The 23,827-nt window shown below is 47.0% G+C and overlaps 1 protein-coding gene across 5 annotated transcripts in view; it reads right to left on the bottom strand.

The window, feature by feature from the left end:
* LOC133111531 (transcription factor 12-like) overlaps positions 1-23,827 on the bottom strand; it is a 100,720-nt gene that overhangs the window by 29,713 nt on the left and 47,180 nt on the right. For all 5 annotated transcript variants that reach the window (XM_061221963.1, XM_061221966.1, XM_061221965.1 and 2 more), the window contains 3 exons: positions 16,148-16,209; positions 9,000-9,132; positions 8,362-8,414 (listed from right to left, as the gene is read on the bottom strand). In XM_061221963.1, the coding sequence (XP_061077947.1) occupies positions 8,362-8,414; positions 9,000-9,132; positions 16,148-16,209 (248 nt within the window). The remainder of the gene's footprint in view (positions 1-8,361; positions 8,415-8,999; positions 9,133-16,147; positions 16,210-23,827) is intronic.

Raw genomic sequence — 23,827 nt, 5'->3', positions numbered from 1 at the left:
CCAGACCTACAGAGACTCAGCGGGGGTGAGGTATATTAAAAAAGGGGGGGGGAAACTGTCTGCTGTCCTCTCAAAGTGGGACAGGCACCTTATTCTAAGCCTGCCGTTCACCCATTCACGCAACTCCGCACTAATCGCATCCGACCTGCCAGCTTTTCCCCGGGTTTTTGTTTGGACGTTGAAAGAGACTCAACAAACTAAGGTCAAAACAATTAACCAGGCCGATCGCTGTCATCTGACATGCGGCTTAGAGCTACTATCCACAACCTTAGTCTTCTTTTCTAGAAGAGTTCTGCCAGGGTTTTTTGGGGGTTGGTTGATTTTTAACACTTGCCAGTGAACTATTATCTGTGAGTGTGGTGTTTCCAAAACCTTATGAGATTCACTGTGCTTATTATTCATTGAAGAAAATACTAAATCATTATAGGCAGGGATTGGGCATGCCATTTAATAAGTACAAATACACAAATATATGGCTGAGACAGAGCTGAACAGACGAAAATGAGTCTCCTCCTACTTTTAACACATCTAGTACAGCTGTGGCTCCAAGCATCTGCTGTAACTCACAAGTAAAAGATGACACGTCTCGCAGCAATGGTATTTCTCACTGACAAATACCGCTCCCAAGGCCAAACCACATATTTATGTGCTCAATAGAAGCCAATGCAAAGACCTTCCCACAGGAAAAGGATTAAAAATCTGTTGCACGGCTAGTAAATTTCGCACGACAAAGCCAATATAAATGGAGAATAAAGTTGTTTGTCAATGATTAGGTAGATATATTACAATTAAACCCAGGGACAATATATTGTGTATGGTTATGCCTGCTTCTGAACTCAAGAGCCATAAAACAAAATTGACCAAGTTGACAGTCCTTCAAAAAAACACATGGTTATCGACCACTGAAGACACGATGGATTCCCCGCTGACCCACTTCTCAACACTGACACAGTTCCTAACTAGGCTGACGTGTTGCACGCAAGGCCAACAAGGAGGCTGGAGAGTTATTTATATTGCCGCGGCCTGTCTGAGCTCCGCACTGAGTAAATACACACGTCCCATCGTGCTGACCCTGGCAGGCCTAATCCCGGGTCAGTGTCTGCAGGCCTGGCCCACTGACCGAACCCAGATAAGAAGTCTTCCTCTCCGGCAGGTAAGGGCCGCCTGCACGCTCCCCCCACCTTCCTCAAAGCAACTTACAGAGACTGTATTTTTGCATACCATCCATTTATACAGATGGATATTTACTGAAGCACTTCAGATTAAAATGCAGCGGTGAATAGCACTGTCACCTCACAGCAAGAAGGTACTAAGTTTGAATTCTGACCGAGGACATTTCTGTGTGGAGTTTGCTCCTGGTACTTGGAAACTCGACATTTTCCATCGATATACAGTAAATGTATGGTGTGAATGGCGCCTGGGCCCTGTGATCAATTGGTGACTTGGACGGGGGTATTCCTACCTCTCGCCCGCTGGATCCTGGGATACTGGGATAGACTCCAGCCCTCTAAGAAAATGGATGGATGTATGGATGGATTCAGAGTGTGCCCCAAGGGCACAACATCAGGGCCCCACCTGCTTAACTGACACCTCAGGAGTTAAAAGCCCAGTTCCCTAAGCACTATGCTACCCTATTGCCCAATACCACCGATAGAATACCCGTTTGCCTAAAAACAGACTGCTTCCAACTTGGATGTTCGCTTGGAAGAGTCGGAAGATGTGCAAACTAAGCTTTCAAGGACGCCATTCCATAGCAAGACCTGGCTATACCAGGCCAATCAGCACATAAAACTACTCTTGTGTTGAGTCATTCTGTTCTGGTGCATCTTTTCAATGGCTTACAGACCACCAAGGGACCAGTGATCTGAGAGCAGGCCTATCACCGACATGCTGTCAGTCAGTGGTTTTGTTCACCATGGGAATAGCATTCCTATCTGTTTAAACCATTGTGTCATTGATGACATTCTGATTTCACCCATTTTAATGTTGCTGTCACCGTCCGTCAATGCTCATGGCCAAGCCCCCGCCAACTGAATATTATACCTTGAACTCCCAGTACATGGTTAATATTGACTGACTATCCATTGTGTTTACCCCCTGTTCACATTTCTCTCTCACATAAAGATTTATTTTCTATAGATATCCAGCATACGTAGAACCTTTATGATGAACAGCCCTGTTCCCACTTGATTGACATATGCACTCTTGTCTTATTCCACCAAATCAATGTCATGCAGTGTCAACTGTTTTTATCTTGCATGCTGGAATCATTGTCATATTTACTAATTAAGAGAGAGAAAATGATTGATAATAATTTTTGCTTCTAATTCTGTTTCCCTCTTCCTGTTAACTGATGCAATAGTGTATCCTGTCTCAGGTACAGCAATTTGTATTTGCTTTTCGACAGTAATCATGTTTTTGAAATTCAGCAATTACTCCCAATTCATACTGAGCTTACAGTTAATGTGATTGATGATGATACAATACATAAATTAATAACACATAAACAAAAGCCACCATAATGGACTTCATAAATCTACATAGTGCCCTTCTCCCATGCCTGGCTAAAAGAAATGCCAAGCCCAAGCGAGGACTAATACCACTCTCTGACAGTGTTAATACGCCAAATGTATCAAGGGCAGAGCCTTCCAAAACTGAGTGCACTGAACAGCCCATCACCCGTCTCTAGACCAGAATTCCACCATGCAGCAGGACCAATAGCATCACCTGGGCCTGTAGTTTAGTGGTTAAGGTACATGACTGGGACCCGCAAGGTCGGTGGTTCGATCCCCGGTGTAGCCACAATAAGATCCGCACAGCCATTGGGCCCTTGCACAAGGCCTTTGCTCCAGCGGAGGACTGCCTCCTGCTTAGTCTAATCAACTGTACGTCGCTCTGGATAAGAGCATCTGCCAAATGCCATTACTGTAAATGTAGCAGTAAAGAGTGATGGAGGACTAGCACTGTGCCAGAACACTGGTTGGCCAGTGACAACTTTACAACTTTGCCAATCCTGGGATGTCCCTCGGGTCGGGCCTTGGGAACATGGGGGCTCAGGCTCACCCCATGCCCCTGGTGACTCCGTATCTGACCCCACTGTCTGACGTATGACCGTGTCTGGGGCTCTGAGGACTGCACGAGTACACATCCGTCCCAGGCTGCCCGGCTTCATGCACCGCTTCCGTCATGGCAAACAGCGCAGACAAACTCCAAACACCCGGTTACATTTCATCCCGGTTCATTAGTACATGTTAATAGCGCTGTCTCAGTCTGCTATCGGGCCCATACAATCACTCACACGAGCATATCCAAATAATTCGCAACTCTCCAGAAAGTGAGCAATTATTTTCATCAGTGCAGTAAAGTTTTTTTTTCCTCTCTGTCCTTTTAACTCTTTTTTTTTGTTGAAGATGAAAGCAGACAGGCTCTGTGTTGTTTACTTGAGCTGATCCGTTATCTAAGCCATTAATGTGACAGGCAAACTTCAAACTCAAACAAAGACACACAAACACCAGAGTCCCTGCAGAGAGAGCATTTCTGTTTAGGATCATCTGGATCTGGGTGGCAAGGGACATCAATCTAATCATTTATCTGATGAGCTGTAGTTCATTTATCTGATGACAGTGGGAGTGCAGTCCACAGAGGGCTATCCAAAGCCCAGCACACCACCCCCTAGTGGGCGGATATGAACCTGCTGCCCTGCCCATACCACACTCAGTGGAGCGGTGTGGAAAAGTCAGAAGAAATAATGGCTCTTCAAAAAAACTTTACAAAGGAGCGGCACAATACTCTCACTGGACGTTCATTTTTCAAACTCCTCATTGCAAAACAGGCGTGTTGCTGTGTCTAACTTGATTCAGAACCATTTGTATGGGATGAGAAACCTACAAATTGGCTGTAACAAATAGAGTCAACAACAGAGGGGGAGATCACTGAGGAACAAAGTGAAGTCTCAACATGAAAGGACCACTTTAAAACCTCATATTTGGCTGCCCAGATACAGGGCTGCACTGGCATTGCCTATAGGGCCATGCACACTCAGAAGAGGTCCCTTCCATCAGGTCCTGACCCTGCATTAGCTGCTGGAGTTCAAAGGGAAGCATGGACCAATGTTGAAACAACATGTTTCAACAGCTTGCAAGTCCACGCCTCACCTGCAGATGGCTCTCTTATCAAAACTCAGATTAATCTAATAGGGCGCTGACTAAAAGGGCCGTGTTTAGCACACTGTCGTTCAAAGGAAAAAATTCTCTGTGTGTTTCCCCTTCGTGTCACTCACTTAGCCGCACCGCGAGCCAAAATCCCAGTCCTCGGCCCCCCTCCCCTCGAGCACCACGCTTCCTTGTTTGGTCGTGTGTTTGTCGGCTCTAAGTGCGACTCTCGCAGGAACAAGAGATCCGTCTGAACGATCTGTCAAAAGCAAATGACAATCTTTTTGTCATTCACAGTCAGGGTTCTCGCTTGCTAAAGTCCCTGAAGGGAGTTGGTCCCCCCCCCCCCCCCCTACTCCTCCTCCTCCTTCTCCACCTCCCCCTTATTGCCAACCGTCACAAAGTGAGTGAATGTCACGCTAAGCCACCGTACCGGTGACAAGTGGAGGATGCTGCTGGAAAAAGACAGCTATTTCCAAACAAATCACTCCCTCCCAGCCACTGTACACACAGCCATCTGGGAGGAGACGGCTCCCTCCCAGCATGCACTGGGCAGCGCCCTGTCCCTGTCCCTCCTGTCAAAGGCGGCCTCAGCACAGGTGCCCACAGACCTGTCTGCTGGAATGATCTGGTGATGACAAAAGCCATTTCAAAAAGGACATACGATCTACTATATACACACACTGACACCAGATATACCCATGCATGGCATCCGCATGCAATAGCCCCTTGGGGCTTCCAAATGCTTGTATAAAAGAGACAATTATTGAGACAAAATATGAAGGGTTAGGTATAATAGTTGTGAAGGTATAAAATAAAAATAATAAAATGTAATTATTTTACATTTCATTTCACCTGACAGCTAAAGTCCCTGAAGGGAGTCGGTCCCCCCCCCTCCTCCTCCTCCTCCTCCCAACCATATTCAAATGTGTAGGTGAATGGCTGGATGGAGTTGTTTCGAGCAGAGTGATTCTCTTCGCTGGAGTAAACTGAGCAAAGCACCTTGAGAAAGTCAAAGGTGGCAGTGTAAATCTCTCAAGGATCTGAACGCTAAGTTCAGAGCTGTACCCAGGCTCATCAAGCGATTTAGTCCTTAGTCAGTGTGCCTACAGCAGTAAACGTCCGCTTGTGTAAAAGCGAGGGAAATTAATAGAGATCACATCATAGCCTGCGCTTTTATTTATTTGTCTTTTTTCAGCTTTATCGTGATTGATGCCAATCAATCATCAGTCTCCCAGTCTCCTTCAGTCAGCCCGGGTTACACTATCATTCACATCAGATATGCCCACTGCTGCTGACACTTTAGAGAAGGGTTCGTCAGAAGTCAGGAAATGGGTTTAAGTGTATTTTTTTAACCCCTCAAATGTGTGTGAAGAAAACAAGTTTAAATGCATACATTTTAACTTCGGCTAACTGCAGTATCCAGCTGGCTCCTCCTGATATGCTTCACGTATTGCCCTATGAGGGGGTGTTTAACTGAACAGTAGGGCTGTGCTTCCAAATGCATTTAGATGCATACATAAAATCTATATTCACCATCACATTTTTCAAAAAAAAAAAAAAAAGGCTCAAATTTAAATAGCTCAACTATTTTTGGCCTGGAAGAAGTAAAAAAAGAAGAGAGCAGTAAATAAATAAATAACTGCTCCCAGCTAGGGGGGAAGATGGGAGGGAGCATTGTGCTCATTTTGTTTATCAAGCAGCTATTTGGGCCTCTAGTGGCCCTGAGTGCTTACACAAGCAAAAGCTTTCAGCAGCGGCACCTGCAGCTGTTGCTCTGCCTTCCAGGTAGACTGCAGGTTCTCCATACAGCTGGTCCCCCGGCAACCACGTCACACTCGCCTGCACGCGCGCCTCAGTACCATCACACACACACACATGCACACTCACACACACACACACACACACACACACACACACACTCACACATACACACACTCACACACACACACTCACATACACTCACACACTCACACATACACACACACACACACACACACACACACTCACACTCACACACTCACATACACTCACACACTCACACATACACACACTCACACACACACACTCACATACACTCACACACTCACACATACACACACTCACACTCACAAACATACTCACATACACTCACACACATTCGCATACACTCACACACACACATACACTCACATACACACTCACACTCACACACGTACACACATACACAAACATATACACATACACACACAGACACACATATACACACACACTCTTACATACACACACATACAGAGACAAACATACACGCACATACAAACACACATGCACACACACGCACACACACACACACACAATACACACACACACAACTACACATGCACACGCACACAGACAAACACAGAAACACACAGGCACACACGCACACAGACAAACACAAACACACAGCATCCACCCAACCTCCCTCATCTTTGCACCGAGGGAGAAGGAACAGGAGAGGAGGGGAAAGACGGAATGAAAGAGTAAGAAAAAGTTAACAGATGGAGAGAAATGAAGAATTGGAAAAAAGGAAGAAAAAGGGGATGACCAAGACGGAGGGAGCGAGGGAAATTTCCACCGATAGACGCTGCCCCTGTCTGTAACGCTGTCTGTAATACTGGGAGCTGAACTGGAATTTCCCCTTCTCCCATTTCCCCCCCGCTCTCCCACTCCTGTTCGTCCGCCCGGCTGCATTCAGCATTAACCGCTTTGAGTTATGAGTCACAAGAGTGCACCTGCGTCCATGTGTTAAGGACTGACAAATAAGAGCCCTGCATCCATTTACACAACAAAGAGATGTACCCCGCAAGGCAACCAGTCTCCCCCTCCCTCCCTCCCTCTCTCTGTCTCCCCTTTCTTCCTTCCCTCAACTTGCTTAAGGAAGGACAACCGTCCACAATTTAGTCTTTTTAAAGAGAAGATAAAAAATACACAGTAACTACAGCAAAGTTCCATCGCAGTATTAGTTCAATGACCGGACACAAGAGGCCTTTTCTCCATCTGTGGATGAACCTCCAAACACGGGACGCGGGGAGAATCCTGCAAACACGTTGCTTAGCGGACAATGAAATAACAGTCCTGAGTCAATAAGAGGGCTCTTTCAATGAAGGCACCTTGCTTGGTGATTTATGCACATTAATAAGCACCAACGCAGGAAGGGCCGTGAGCCAGGCCGGGCCTGGCCGTTACCCTGAATCATAATGTCCTCCGCTCCACCGGGATTATTACAAATGTTAATTCCTCAGATTCGCAGCCATTTATCTGGGTCTGTCTTGCAGTTCTGCAAACATAATGACTAATTAAACATCAAAAGGCCTGTACCAGGGACCTGCTCTGGCAGCTCGGGCCCTGCTGTCCCTCTCCCATGAGACGCATCGAGGAAGCAGCCGTGTAAATCACCACCCTCCAAAACCCGCACTCGTGCGCGCGCGCTACTCAAACACACGTGCACAGATACATAAATTCATGAGCACAAATACATAAAGACACACAGGCATATACACAAACACATACACTCAGTGAGCAATGTATTAGGTAGACCTGTACACCAGCTTGTTAATGCAAATATTTAATCAGCCAATCATGTGGCAGCAATTAAATGCATAAAATCATGCATAGATGGTCAAGAGGTTCAGCTGTTGTTCAGACCAAATGATGGAATGGGGAAGAAATGTGATCTAAGTGACTTTGACTGCATTGTTGGTGGCTGGTTTGAGTATCTCAGAAACTGTACATCCCCTGTGATTTTCACCCACAACAGTCTCTAAAGTTTGCATAAAATGGTGAAAAAAATATAAAAACATAATAATAAGTCTAATAAATACCTAATAAAGTGCTCACTGAATGCATACTCACATGCACAAAAACACACACTCAAGCACATAAACATACATAAATCACACTCGCATGCACACACGCATGCATACACAAATACAATCTGGTTTATTATCAACTCAGAGGGAGGGGGAAATCAGACTGTTTTTGGAAAGGCAACATCCTCTGAGACCGTCATTCAACACGCAGATGCGAAAGAAGAATTAAACAGTGACGAGCATCCCCCTTTAAACACAGGCTGATCACAGGCTCTGCACTGGATAAAAAAGTCTCTCATCTCTCCTCCTCAATCCAAAATTGCTCTGGATTAGAGCATCTCCTGAAGGCCTAAATGTGAATGTAATGATCTTCCACTCACAGATGAGGGTAATCCCGGCGGAACCTTCCGGACTTTCTTTGTTTGCAAAGGATCTGTGGAGAGACGAAGCTAAATTAAGTCTGTGTAAAAATGTAGCAACTGAAGCAAGCTTCGCACAATGGGGAGTAAACCCTGCTGACAGTGGCTCCATTAGTTAGGGAAATTCTTACACAGTTTACATGCAGTAAGGCCAAGTTCCAATAATAAAGATCAGCACATTGGCTTTCCATTTTGCCCACCATCTCTACTTAATCTAGACTAGATTTTACTGAGACAATAATAAACATCAATAAGAACTACCATGAAATGTGTCATGACATTACGCATAATATCCTTTTGAATCTACCAGCTTTAAAAGCAAGGCATTTAGAGAAAAACAAAGACGATTTGTTCTTCACTAACAAAGGGAATCAGAACAATTGGGAAAGGACAACAATAACCACAGCCAGATTAGAAACAAACATTAGAAACAAAGTTAATACGAAGCAGACCAGTCAATGCCACTTCTTACAAACAAGGGTCATAAGTTATACCAAAAAATAAGAATGGATTCATTAACATCAAGCGTTCAGGAAGATCAGCAACAGTCGCCGTGCATGTTTGAAAATGGCCGCTATTCTCAGGAGCCTTGTACTGACCGATGGGAGAAGAGTCCGGGAGGGCACGTCTCCTTGGGTTGGCTGCTGAGAAAGAGAAGAAGGGCGCGGTGGTTTTTCCCGCCGTGGTCACTGGTCTGGGGCTCCCCATTCCCATGTCTGAGCGCAGGGCAGGCTGCAGGGGGAAACGGGGGGATAAACAGTGAATCTGGGGTCTAGGAGAGGTGTGGTGGGGCGCAGTCAAAGTACGGCTACAACCATAGCAACAGAACTTCCAGCTCTGCCACTTTACATTACATTACATTACAGGCATTTAGCAGATGCTTATTCAGAGCGACGTACAATGAAGTGCAAATCAAACCCAGGGACAAGTGCCTTGAGGACCCTGGAGGAAAGTACAGTTAGAGAGTCCTAGCATGATCACATAGATACTACTTGAACCCTTGAACAGTACATCAACTTACCAACTAGCATACCACAGTTGGCAGCTAGAATACCCCAAGTACTACAATAAGGGTTTTCATTCTATCAGTCCATCTGTCAAGCCATCTAATCTAATCCATCCATTTTCTAACCACTTACTCCTGGTAAGGGTCTGGAGAGAGCATGCAATGGGAGAGAGGCAGAGATACACCCTGGACAGGTTGCCATCCATCACCAGGTGGGGTTCCCCAAAAGTGTATCACATTACTGCCATTTAGCAGAGTTTTACAAAGTAGTATTTCAGGTTCCACACCATGCTCAAGGGTGTAAGAGCAGAGCCCTTCCTGGGAATCAAACCTGCAACCTTTTGGTGACAAGCCCAGTTCCCTAAACATTCAGCTACCCTGTCACCCATACAAAAATAGCGAGAAAAATCAATAAATCAAAGAAAAACTGTTCAAATCCTCCCCAAAGGGACCGGCAGGCGCGTACTGCCTTTCACTGGTATAGCCCGTCTAATGTCTGGTCAGTACAGAGTGGAAGCAATGCGGGCGAAATGGAGATGAGCCTCCCATTGGCTGCGAGGAGGAGATGACTGGAGAGAGTCAGACAGAACCTGATGAGGTCCGACAGTCCGCTGCGGCTGAGCTCACATTTTTCCAGACGGGATTCGCCTGCACATTCGCTACATTCCTTGATGGATGCTAAACGTTTCCATATGCCACGCTTACAGCTGAGACCCACAGCTGCGTTCCTTAGGAACAGCACTGCGATGTGGCAGGAAAATTTGAGTCATCCTGTTTTATTTATGTTACTTGCGTAAGAGAGGGTATTTTTTTTTTTGTTTTGTTTGTTTTTAATTATGCCGACCGCCATCGGCTTTTTCTGGGGTCAGCAGTTTGCAAATTATTTTAATGCACACATACAAGCAATCGGATTCATGAGGTCATCTACTGTAAGTTAAGATGACAACATAGTCCTACAAAATCACACATCCTCATAATAGTATTAGTTCTGCAAAAAAATCACAAATATACTCTCAACCTTTTAATAGACAGATATTCAGCCTGTAGATCCTATGTATCCTGTTATACATTTGGCGTTAGTTGTGAAGGACATATGGAAATTATCATCATTTGATCATTTAGTACATAAAATAAGCTCTCTTTTTCTATTTCTTTCAATGTTCAAAGCCCTTTCCAAACAAAAGACCACAAAGTAAAAACAGGGATTAAACAACTACAAAATAATAATAATAATAATAATAATAATAATAATAATAATAAGAACAATAATATGTACTATTATTATTGATTATTATTGTTATTATTATGTGATTATTCTGGCTTAAAACAGTACAAAAATAAAGCAGTTAAACACTGCTTTGTGTGATACAAATACAGTTATTAAAACAAATAGCGTAACAGTATAAAATTAAGGAAGAATAAAGGGTTCACTTTAAAAAGATGGGACTAAAAGGGACTTAAAAACATTGATATTGATACAAGTAAATACAAATGTGTTTTTCTTCACAGTCTGACAAGTAATTTTTAATGATTGTTTAACTCACCAAAATATGCAACAACAAAAAAAAAGAATTCTTTTAATTAGCCAAAGTTAAGGACAAATGTTTACTGAGCCCCAGCCTTTGTTTGGGCAGCTCTCATGTTCTCTGGCAGGGAGCGGTGCACACAGAAGGCTGAGACACTATTTTTACTTTTCAATCTGAAATCCAAATCAATTTCTCGATTTAACTGCAAGTGTTCCGGCAGAATGTCTCCCAAACAACACATATTTTGGAAGTGCAGCCCTCTGTCTAGCGTTTTAAAATGTGTCTTTGATGATGGTACAAACACCTACAGTATGAGAAAGCCCAGCCACAGGGCTGAGTAACCGAGTATGCAGGCTGTGGGAGAGATACTAGCCAGTAATTTAAACAATGTGAGCAATCCAACTGAGGTTTGGATCTCTTCATTCCCATGGTAGATATAAAAGTATCCTCTGAGCATTTTGGCCAGGGTTTTCTAGTTTCTCAGGTACGCAGTCATACATAATTCAACGTTATTGTTCTTGTGTTGAGTTTTTCCAGGTGTTTTTTTCCAGTGCAATTCAAACGTATGAATGTACAAAGGTCTGCGGTCCACGGTTTCCCACGGTTCAAAGAATGCCAAGCGGGATGAGACGCTGCTCGCTGTCTCTCGATTCTGCGACCCCTTCTCAGAATTACAGACCGGTTTCTCTCCTCAAGGCTGTTTCTGAGAGAGCGTGAAGAGACGCCGTACTTCTTTCTGTCTGCTGATATTAGCATGAAGTGTCAAAAGCAGCTCGTGAGCAAGGAGACGGCGAGCGTGGCCGCGGTAGAAGGCGCCCGTGGTTCCATACGTGCTCCCTGCACAGGAATGTGGATGCACTGGATGCGACACCGTTAACAGCCACAGTGAACTCTGAGGGGAAATCGATACAATCAGTCTGACCTACTGATTTCCTTGGCCTTGAGCCTGCAGGGGAGCCACATTGATTAGCGGCGATCGTGGCTCACGGACATCTTCAGAGAGAATCCCGACTGAACCGAGTCCCGCGGGAGAGAGGTGGGGTAAGAGGCGTGAGAGAGAGGGAGAGAGGGAGAGGGAGAGAGGGAGAGAGCGAGTGAAAGAAGGGGGGAGAGAAAGAGAGAGCAAGCCGGCCGAAGCTTCATTAAAAACCATCTGTCTGATCTCGGAAGCCATCGGCCCGCTGAAGAAACACAGCGGCTTAATTTGACAAAATGCCCATTATAGCAACATCTACAGGCCACTAGACCACCAGACCTTCAGTGTCGAACCGCATATCCAATTACCGGGGAAAGTGTCACGGAAACAGCAGGCCGCCCCCAGAACGAGGCCCGGTAACCCCGGATTAGCGCGAGGCTCTGTCTAGAGCGCGCTGTCGTACCCCTGACCGACATCCACTTGACCGGCCCGCCCCCGGCAAACTGGGTTAAGAGGCCAATTAAAGCGCTGTCCTAATTAGAGTAAATCGTTCACTGCTTAAGTGAGCGAGAAGTAAGCATCAGCCTCCTCCACGCGCTCCAGGAGTGACCACAGCCGTAAGAGATGCGCTTATGGGCCGAGGCCGGCTCCGCTCCGTACGCGATTTCACAACACCTCGCAGAAGAGGATACTTCAGTGTGGAGGAAAAAAAAAAAAAGCAGAGGCAGACATTTTAAAATATGTTTGACATAAAACACCGTCCCAAGAAAAGGGACTCCCAATTCAAAAAACTTGCCTGCCAAATTTAGCAGGATATTTCTTTGTATTCATCAACTGAAATACTGCCACTGACAAAAAAAAGAATTGAAAGTGACAAAACCGAATGCAGAATGAACAGAAATAGCAGCGAACAAAGCGTTTCAGGCGTGTAGCGTTTCGCCTCGCCCCCTCGCAAATGCACTGCATGCCACTAAAAATAATTTGCATCCTCATTTCAATAGATTAAAATGAAGAGCATCACAATTCCTGTGAATTCTTTATGCAGGAGAAACAGAGAGAAAAAAAAACTGACAACCAGTCACAGGGGCCGTAGTGCTGACACAGACAGGGGACAAAAATGTGACTTTGACTGCCTTTGTTTAATGCGTTACATTACATTACAGACACACAGCAGACACTCTTATCCAGGGCAACTTAACTTTCAATTTTTTCTCCACAGTATCCATTTACACAGCTGGATACGTTAGTGAAGCATTTCAGGTTAAGTGCCTTGCCCCAGGGTACAACAGCAGTGTCCTACCTGGAAATCAAACCTCCAACTGTCAGGTCACCAGGCCAGTTTCCTAAGCGTTAAACCACCCCGCCGCCCCATTAAATCCTCACGAGGCAAGTAGACGGGGAATTTACCAGCCATCGGCGTTAGCTCCTTCCTGCCCGATCGTAAAGGCAGGAGAGGAACAGGGTCAGTCAAAATAGCAATTACCGCGCGATCTATAAGCATTAGAGCGTGGGAGGGAAGAGCTGGGCCTCACTGGCATTGATTATAGAGATTTTATAACAGGGAGAATCCTATTTAAAGATTACACAAGATGTAGTTACGCTTTCACAGAATAAAGGTTTAATCTTTGAGGGCTTTTTTTTTTTAAGAAAGGAGGGAAAAGAATGAAAAATGTTTTGGGGGAAAGGAGTGAAAATGGGCTAGCAATCAGCACTGTTGTGTAGACAGTAAAGATTGCTTCAGTGTAAATGACCTAATAATACCTGCTCTAAGCAGCTGTTGAATCAGAATATGAGTGGCGTAAATAACTATGGGAGAAGACAGACTAGCTCCTCCGTGGCATTAAAATACATCCATTAAGTTAACACTGAAACGAGGACTTCAATCCACATTTATTTTGTTGACTCACAAAAGGTATACGAGGACCGTAATTCATGCGAGTTTTTATTACGCACTCACACGCTCCGCGCGCACGTTTGCCTCGGATGACACCGCAGTCAATCGCACTCCAACCAAAAGCCGAATAAAAGGGTTTATTATGTCAAAGATCTCTCGAATCACAAGGCGCTTCTTCATATCCGAGTTTTGGCTGTAAAATGTCACGCAGGCTCGCGGAGATAATGGCAGTCATCTGTCAGACGAGCTCCGCCGCGGTAATCAGGCTAATCTGTCTCGCAGGAGAGACGGCCGCTACCTGCTCAAATCTCCCCCTGCCGGGGCCACTCCGCCCAGGTGCCTCCCCCCGGCGCCCCCCACCCCCCCCCGTGAGGGAGAGGATACGAGCTCCCCACTCACGCAGACACCTGCATCCGCCGCTTCGCAACCACGGCAACAGTGTGATTGCGCCTACAGGTGTACGGGGGCCTAACCGCACGTAAGCTGTACGCGCATCTCAATTCTGCAGGGAGCAAGACGTATTTCTCCCTTCGGAAAGCAATAAATTATATTACGAAGTGTGTGTACGCCTGTGTTTGTGCGTGTGCGTGTGTGTGTGTGCGCGTGTGCACATACCAGTCTACTCTCGGAGAATGTATTCTGTTGTTCTCCCAAAATGTTTTTTTTTTAATATGCATTTTATCTTACATTGCATACACATGCTCATTTACAGCAGTGCCCTGTTAATTATCCCCAAGTACCCTAACCTGTGATATCAGTCCCGAGAGATGGCAGACAGCCTGCAGAATTCCGGGACTTTTTTGTGTTATTTTTTTTGCTGTGATTGTTTTCCTACACGTCTACTCGACGGATTACGACAACAAGCGCAGCGCAGAAAAGCCGTGAAGCTAAAGCTAACTTAAACGACCCGCAGCTCATCAGCTGAAACTACAGGACGGTGAAACGCTCCCTCCGTGCTCGGGAGTTGCTCCGCGTACGTCTGGCCGCGTGAGTCCCACTGAGGGCTCTCAGTGCAGCAGAGAGGCCAGCGATGGCGACTCGGACGCCATGTTAACACAGCGCTGCTGCAGCCAGCATTCCTCTAGCATTCTCTCTGGCACGGAACGGCTACTCCGCTCTTCCTGTTTTTCTTCTGCAAATGAGAGTAGCAGAGCCTTAGCCAAGCACAGATCAGCAGCTGCAGGACTGCTCAAATTCCCCAGTTCCCCACGCGAAATGTCTGCCCGCCTCGCGCTTTAAACTAGCCGCTTTGCGAAAACGCGAAAGGACAAAAACTTTAAAAACCGCTTGAATAACCTGCCGTGTTTTGAGCCCTTCTCAAGATAGGCCGCGGCTTACACACACATGACTTGTGACTTCACGCACACGCGGTCGACGGCTTAAAGCGAGGGGCTGTAAGGTGGATGTGGCAGTGACGCACTGAGATTAAGGTTAAGAGACGGGTAACAAACTGGGTCAGTGGAGCACGAGGTGGGATTGACCCGTTACCTGAGTCTTACCTATAACCCCAGCTCTAAATCCTGCCCTTGAGCTTAATCTTAAAACGCAGGCACGATAACTAAACACCAAACCCAATGGGGATCCTGTGGACAGAGCCGTACGCACATAACCCATGTCCACGGTACGCCGGATCCCAAGGTCAGACGGGGTGTGTGAGCTTTGCAGCAGGGAAACGGGGCTGTGTGGAGCGGTGACCCCATGTCCAGCGCCCTCTGGTGGGAAGAGGGCTGTCACACGTCATTTTCCAAGGCAGGGCACTTTCACCACTGACTCCGACCAGGCGTTTTGGAAACCCCAGTTACTGCTCTGGAAAAAGCGCCTAACGGGTCTCCCGCTCTTTCATCAGACTCCAGCTTGCGCATACGTTTCTGCAATCTTCTCTGAAGCCGTTTAACACCACGTAGCTTTCCCCAGAAATAAGCCCTCTTTTTCACCTAAGCCATTTCGGCGTGACTTTATCTGATCTTCACAGCTGGAAACGTTGGCTAGTTCCCATTTATCAACGTGACACACTGGCTGATAAACCTGATAAGGAACTCCCAAAAAAAATATTTTCTGTGAACAACAAACGGGCTGAATTTGCCATACAGGTCTACTGCAGCAGAATAAAAGGAGAGGTGATCAAAATAACAGAATGTCAGATCTCATTTCCCATGATTATGGTTACCAGCCTTTCATTTAAAAATCTTTCATCCTACCATAAAAAGCAATTCCACAGTGAAGGTTGGGGGATGGAGGGGGGGGGGGGGTCGACCTATGCCCGCATTACCTCCAATGCCCTCAGTGAGGCGCACCAGCTCTCAGCAGGTGACAGGCGGCGGCGAACTGCCCCAACTGAGGCTCAACAATGTGCATCTGAAATGAGGAGGAAGCTATAAAGAAGGTCAGAAAGGACTGCGTCTTACCTGGCACCCCAAAACTCCCGGATCCCGCCCGTAGGTGGGGAACGGAGGCCTCTCTGATTTACCTGAGAGAACAGAGAGCCACGCTTAGTGCAAATCTATCAACACTGCAAACACACACAGCACAACAATGAGCCCATGAGCATCTGGCAAATTAAAATGGCAGTTTCACGCTGGGAAAATCCATTCGGAATCACAAACACAGTTTACTTTATTCTGTTCATAATTTAGGCTTGACAGGCTAAAGCCCGAGTGCAAGAAAACACAGACAATCGTTCTCAAATCGCTCTCTCTCTCTCTCTCTTCTGAAGAGGACATTTACTCCCAAAGTCTGGTGCTAATAGGGCTGCGATCTATTTAACAAAACTCACAAAATGTAGCGCGCGACGGTTCACCGCTCAGCATTATTAAAGTCTTTGGAGTACGCTTATCGGCAAGATTATTGACTGTTCCTGCGGATCCAGCTAACGGCCCATTGGCAGGCACAAAGCAAGGCACTTCCAAGAAGCCATCAGGAGAGGGAGTAAAACATGCAGTGCATGCTCAAATGAATCATCCCCCTTCATATTATCTAAACTCAGCACTTTTACCTCCTCTCCCCTCCTAAAAAAGGTGGAAAAGGGTGAATCGCACATAAAATGATAAACAACCTTAACAGCATCGTACATTATTTTGGTCAGGTTTTTTTCAAACATTAAAGGCAGCCAGCGCAGAGGATGAAGCTAAATTCTGTTTACTCTGGGGAAAGGTAAATATTTTAGTGAGTTAAAAAAAAAAAAAAAAAAAAGGGAAAAAAAACTTGCACAGCAGCGATGTTCTGTTTCGTTTTGTCTGATCTCCGCGTTTTTTCCGCATGAAGGGAAAATGCCGGCGTACGCTGGTCTGTGCAAGTAAACTCCGCCACGTTTCTGAACTTACAGACAGCTCAGTTCCAAATATAACATAAACCGCCAGAAAAGACACAGTTTTAGGGCGGGACGTGGGACTTTAAAAAGCTGCAGAAGCTGTAGAATAAGGAAAGTGGTTTAACTGACAATGTCGTTTCCTTTGTGGTATCAAGAGAACTCATCTGGTGTGATATAACATTTCTGGGTTACCTTTCCAACAAAGGAAGGCACATTTAATTGTGGGTTAGCTGCAGCGTGCTCGATGCCACCGCAGCCAGATAAGACATCTGTTTTCTGGGGCCGTGAAGTTGAGAAGCCTGCAGAGGAGCGCTGGGCTCGGAGTGCTGTGCTCCCAGCGCTGTGCTCCAGTTTGCATCACTTTCATTCAGGCCTTTCCCTCTCACCAAATGGCCGTGTCAGCCACTGAAATATTGATCCCTGCCCTGTGTTTTGTCACAGGCGAACACGCTCGCTCTGGAGGTGATGAATAATTTATTGTACGTGTTGTTGTTTCCGAGTCTGCCAGGGCCGAGGAACACACTCACGGCACGCACCCCCCTTCCCCCCCCACCACACACGCCCCCCTGACTCCACGTTACTGGTTAAAGATGGTCCAGGAGCAGCTCCCGCCCTCCCTCGGGAAGCCCAGCCGAGCCCAGCATGGCAGCACGCAGAGGGACCTATAGGCAGCGCGCGCTGAAACCGCCAAGAAGCCCTCCCAGAGGAACTGAATGTAAACAGCCGTTTAAACGTTTTGAGCGCGGACACGCGCGGGCGCACAGCGTCGAGAACACCGCTCCGATAATCGCAGAGATGTTCGAGTTCTCAGGTCAGCGCGCTGCACTCGTTCCCCATGACTTCCTCCGCCAGGGCAGAGATAAAGCAGGGGAGTGAAAGGCTGGGGTGTAGCCGGCTGATTTGGCACAAGGGAAACGATCCAAAAACATATGAATGCAACAGTGAAGATGCTCCAAAAAAATAAATACAAGAAATACAATAAATACAAGAACGGCACACTGTTTTTAGAGGCTGGGTGAAAAGCACGCCGTATCATTTCAGGAATGAAATGAACAGAGAAAAAGAAAGACTAAGTGGAAGAGGAGATGTGGAGTGACAAGAGCCCCACAAAGGAGAGAAGCGTACAAAGAAGGGAGGGAGAAATTGAAAATCGGTGGGGTGGTGGGGGGGAGGGGGGGAGGGGGCGTTATCACAAAAGCTGATCTTCAAAATGAAAGCATAAAAAAGAGATTGGGGTGGGGGGAGGGGGGAGGGGGGTCTTGGAATGTTAAAAATCAACAATGTAGCACCGTCCTTCCTCTGCAATTGCAATTTGTTTAAGTGTTACTGGCGAGTGTTGGTGCCAGCCCTGCTGGCTCTGCTGCTGATGTTAAAGACGGCAGTGCCAGCAGGCACAGCTGTGAAGGCAATGCCCCCCCCTCCCCAATCCTCCTCACTCACCCCCCTCATCCCTCCCTTCCTCCTTATTCATGCAGAATCACTCAGTCACGAGCGTCCGAACGGTCGCACGGTGACGTGACAAACTAAGGTGTGGCATAGAAATGAGCTACAGGATCACAGGCAGGAGGTCGGCGAGACGTAGGAGGCTCCTGTCAGCGGGATTCTGACCCTCTCCTCCTCCTATCAGTGCTGGCTCTTCCCCGCTCCAGCGCGGGTCTGAGCAGCGCGGCGATCGATAACCCCTCCGCCCCGCCCCTCCTCCCTCCCTGCCCCCCGGACCCGAGGAACTTCCCCCGTAAGCGGGGACGTCGGTCAGTGCCGACGGCGTGATTAATGGCCTCAGCCGGCCGCGTTCAGACACAGGGCCGGGCGCACACACGCTTTAACGAGACGTACCCCCGAAAGAACCGAGCCACGCCACCCCAACCCCGCTCCCAACCGAGTGCATCTGTTCCCCCCCCCCCTCCACCCCACCCTCTCAGCTGTAAACACAAGCAGCCATCCCCGGAAGGCCCTCGCATTAATATTCCCCTCACAAAATATGCTTCACACAAGGAGAGCCTCTTCTGACAAGCAAATATCGTGAGGAGCTGAGAATGGGCTTGGCTTGAAGGGTGAGAAAGATAAGGGAAATAACACGTTTTAATTGTGACAGCCGCTCTGACACCTCGGAGTGAGTGAGTTTGGGCTCGGTAGGTAAGTGCATTGTGCGACGCCGCTCCATTGATGAGCTCGCAGCGCTCTGCCGGCATCCTCAAGAACCCTCTCGGTGCTTATTCAACCACACCTCCGTGACCACGGGACCGAGCCAAATGACTGCCGCAAATGTACTCAACTCTGACAACCAAAAGTGAGGTCATAATCCGGCAGAAGTAGAGTTGATTGATGAGTCAGTTAGCGCTCACTGAATATCCATCAATGATTATTTTTCATTTTCTTAAGCAAACAAAGTATTCAAAGTCACCTGGCTTGTTCAAAAAAGCGAACCTGTTATCAAATTTTTATGTGATATAAAGTACCTTTCTAATTTATTGTGCGGCCCTGTTTCCCATCTCATAAAGACCCTCATCATCAAAACACAGCGATATGATCAGCTTTAATATCAGACTTTCCCTGTGTTAATAGCAAATAAGAGAGCTGTTATGTTTAGCATGAAACAGTACAGTACAGTACAACTATTATCAGCTGATCCTTTTTAAGTGGTTGAATCCCAAGCATTTGCTCTGCCTCGGTGTGCTTCAGGTGTAGCTGCAAACAACAGCAGCCACACCCAATGTTACTATCAGCTCATTCTTTATGACATGATCAAGGCGGTGGCACAACGCTCAAAACCAGCAGAAAGGCCCTGTTTATGGGTGAGTGCTGGCTGTCATATATCTGTGTATTCTCTGCCGGTACAGTCAGGAGCCATAAAGGCAAAATCCTCCAAATGTTCCACTTCGTGGTTCTAGTCTGTGACAGGTTTCCATTTATTTATTTATTTGTATTTTTTTTACACTAGACAGCCTGGAGCCTGCATTGCATGATGGGACTGAAAATGACTTCATCATTCTTGCCAGTCAGGGACTGCAACAGGGCCGGCCAGGTGCAGACATGCCTGTCTGTTTCGATCGTTTCTGACATCAGCGAGCTCTTGACAAATGAAACGACAGCTCGCCACAAATAACACAAATCAACAGCAAATAATCCCGCTCAATTACAGCTATCAGCACCGTGTATCTAAATATAGCTGATGTTGACAAGGACAGTCAGCCCAGATAACCGAGTCTACCGAGAAAATCTAGCGTAATGAATAATGACAAGACATTTGGGGGAAAATAATGATTTTCTTTTAATTGCAACACGTGCAACAAAAAAAAAAGCAAAACAAAACATGAAAACATACCCTTCCACACAAAACACAGGACGTTTAATACAGTCATTAGAGTGGAATTGTGAATCCCCCCTTTAACGACACAATAAATCACAATCATAAAAAAAAATGTAATCATTTCGCATTCTTGCATAAACAAATAACGGCTTAAAACAAGTGCATCCTGCGAAGGGATTCTAGCATAATCCTCCATTAACATGCGTGGAGCTGCATCCACACATCAGGTCACCTCATTTTTCATATGATCAATCAGCGCAGAAAACCTCCGCGACAGTTTCCGCATTAATACAACTGTCCGCAAAAACACATAAAAATGCGGCTGTATGCTCAGGGGCTCGATAATGACAGATCGCTCCTTCTGAAAGCGCTCCCACATTTGACTGTGGAAATGATATTCCAAAGCTGCCTGCATGCGAAAGGTCTTCCCAGACTGGGTGCCTATTGATCGCTGCCTGACGGCGTGGCAGTGCCCTGTGTTTTGATACAGTGAGAGGTAGTGATCTAAGCCTCCTCGGGGAACCATTCAAAACCCTAGCTACAAAAACAGCCAATTAGCTATCACGTTTGGCGGTCTCTGGGGCGCATTCCTAGACCCTCTTTGTTTTTCCTCGCTGAAAACCTTCCCTTCTGAGAACCCGGCTTTCTGTTCCGTTTGTTTTTCCCAGGGGTGAAAAATTGAATGTTAAAACCCAACACCTAACCCCCACCCCCCCACCTAAAAATAAAAAAGCCCTCAACAGGATGAGGAAATCTCAGGTAGGCCGAATGGCCGTTTAGCGTGTCCGTTCTGTCGGGTGGTGTGAGCCCCAGTCCACACATTCCGTGAGTTCTGGAGCCCTGGCGTAATCCATTATCCCTGTCAGGCTAATGTTCCGTGCGGAGCCATATGGCAAGGCTATGCGCGCAACAAAGGAAATTCCTTCAACTTGTTATAATCAGCACTTCAGGCTGTCCAAAAAAACTGACATAAACAGCTTTATTGTGTTTGCTGCATTTTCTCTTAATATGCCTGAGAAAAACAGGAAATGGAGCAGGAAGGGGAGGGGGAGCAGGCAGCCTTGAAGACATAACGCCCAAACTGAGTTCAGACCACTGAACACCTTTATCTGGGACTGGTACATTATTGGTACAGCTAATATTCTCTTATGGGCAATTTTTTTTTTCTCACCCTATTCAAGTACTTTTCAGGCACATTCCTCTCTCTCTTTCTTTATGTGTGTGTGTGTGTGTGTGTGTGTGCGTGTGTGTGTATGTGTGTGTGTATGTGAGAGAGTGTGAGTGTGTGAGTGTGTGTGTGTGTGTGTGTGTGTGTGAGAGTGTGTGTGTGTATGTGTGTGTGTGTGAGTGTGTGTGTGTGTGTGTGTGCGTGTATGTGTGTGTGTGAGATTGCAAGTGTGTGTCTGTGTGTGTGTGTGTGAGAGTGCGAGAGTGTGTGTGTGTGTGCGTGTGTGTGCGTGTATGTGTGTGTGTGTGAGAGTGCGAGTGTGTGTGAGTGTGTGTGCGTGTATGTGTGTGTGTGTGTGGGTGTGTGTGTGAGAGTGCGAGTGTGTGTGAGCGTGCGTGTGTGTGTGTGTGAGAGTGCGAGTGTGTGTGAGTGTGCGTGTGTGTGTGTGTGAGAGTGTGCGTGCGTGTGTGTGTGAGAGTGTGAGTGCGTGCGTGTTTTTAAAAAGTACTGCTGCAATTAGAGTGCTCAGTCACTCAGAACGCTTCCTCCACTAACAGACCTCACAACGCCGCGCTCTCAGGGCTGGCTGTTTCCCGCCAGCGTCGCCTTTCAAATTGGTCCCCACAGCTTCCCCGTCTGAGTGCCTGAGCGTCTGAGTGTCTGTACCTGTCCGTCCCGCCGCTCAAAGCCCCGGCTCTCTGACAGGTTCTGCCGCAGCAGAGTAAACAGAGGCTCAGGGGCTGGAGCTGGGGGGGGGGGGGGGTGGCAGGGACAGAGGACGGACTTAACGAGGACCCGCCCGGCCCTCCAGCGCCCCCTTCTGGCGTGAACGGAGCGGGAAGCGCCCTCAGCGCCCGGCGACAAGATGGCGGCCCCGCTCTCCACGGCCGCGAGCGCGCGCGGAATCCATGTCCCTTAATTACAGCCCTGTCAGCGACGCCATTATTCCAGCAGCTCATGCAAATGGTAATGAGCTCTTATTTGCATATTTATTTTTTTGCCTTTGTTGAAATGTCATTGATTATTACGTCCTACGATGATGAATGCCTCCACTGATGCGCTGTGATGTGTAATTAGTCATTAGATGGAATGAATAGATCAATTAAAAAACAGGAGACAGAGAGAGAGAGACCGGGATTAAGAGTAATCAAACAAGGATGGTCGTGAGGACGGGATAACAGTCTGATAAAGGTGAATGGCGCGCTGAGGAAATGAGAGGCTCCTTTCTGAGGGTTAAGCCGCTCGGTCGTCTCCTCAGTCACGGCCAGGACGTGGCGAGGCGGAAGTGGAGCGAGAAACCAACGCCACGTTTTTCAGCAACGGCGAAGATTCAGAATATTCACCCGGATCAAAGATTAACTCCATTGTGCGCCACATTACTTAGCTCTGAAGGAGGCCTTTTAAAATAGAGCGAAAGTGCCCTTCCGAATGACTCGAAAGAAAGGGAAAAAAAATTTGTTTTCCACTGAAGTCGGGCTGTGATTTTTCACCCTCTGTCGACTAATCAGACATCTCGGCCCATTCAATCCTCAGGACTGTTTAAAGAAAAGGTGGTTCAGGGTTGTTTCCTTTCTTCTTCTTCTTTTTTCCCCTAGCTTTTTTCAGGAAGGGTCTCATTTGGCCTGTGCGGTTTCAGAGCTTAACTATCCCCCAGCCAGTACTTGCTATTCACAGATGAAAAAAAAAAACACATTACAGCAGACCAGATGGGAACATTCCACATGACCAAACCAATCAATCACCAAGGTGGGACGCAGGTGCAGGACAGCCGCGCTGCAACACACCATTTCACAGTCTATCGGCCACAAACACATGGTCACCAATCAATGGCACCCTAAGGACCCGCGAAGGGGGGGGGGGGCCCTCCTGAGCCCCTCCGGTCCACGGCTGATGACTTCATAATCACACATCGCCCCTCTCACAGAGGAGCCCCACCCCCACAGATCAACTCACCACCCGCACGCCTGCTAATCGCCCCGCACCGGAAGCAACGCGCACACTAACGAGCGTAACGCGCACACACACACACACACACACACACGCACACACACACGCACGCGCACACACACACACACACACACACACACATGAGCGTAAGCACATACATACACACACTCTCACACACACACATAAACACACACGCACACACACATACACACAGACACACAGACAGACACATATACACACACGCGCACACACATACACGCAGACACACACACACACACACAAATGAGCATAAGCACATACATACACACACTCTCACACACACACATAAACACACACGCACACACACATACAAA

The sequence above is a fragment of the Conger conger genome, chromosome 15 (genome assembly GCF_963514075.1).
Source record: "Conger conger chromosome 15, fConCon1.1, whole genome shotgun sequence".
Classification (NCBI taxonomy): Eukaryota; Metazoa; Chordata; class Actinopteri; order Anguilliformes; family Congridae; genus Conger; species Conger conger.
The sequence above is the reverse complement of the archived record's forward strand: the minus strand, read 5'-3'. Positions and strand labels throughout refer to the sequence as shown.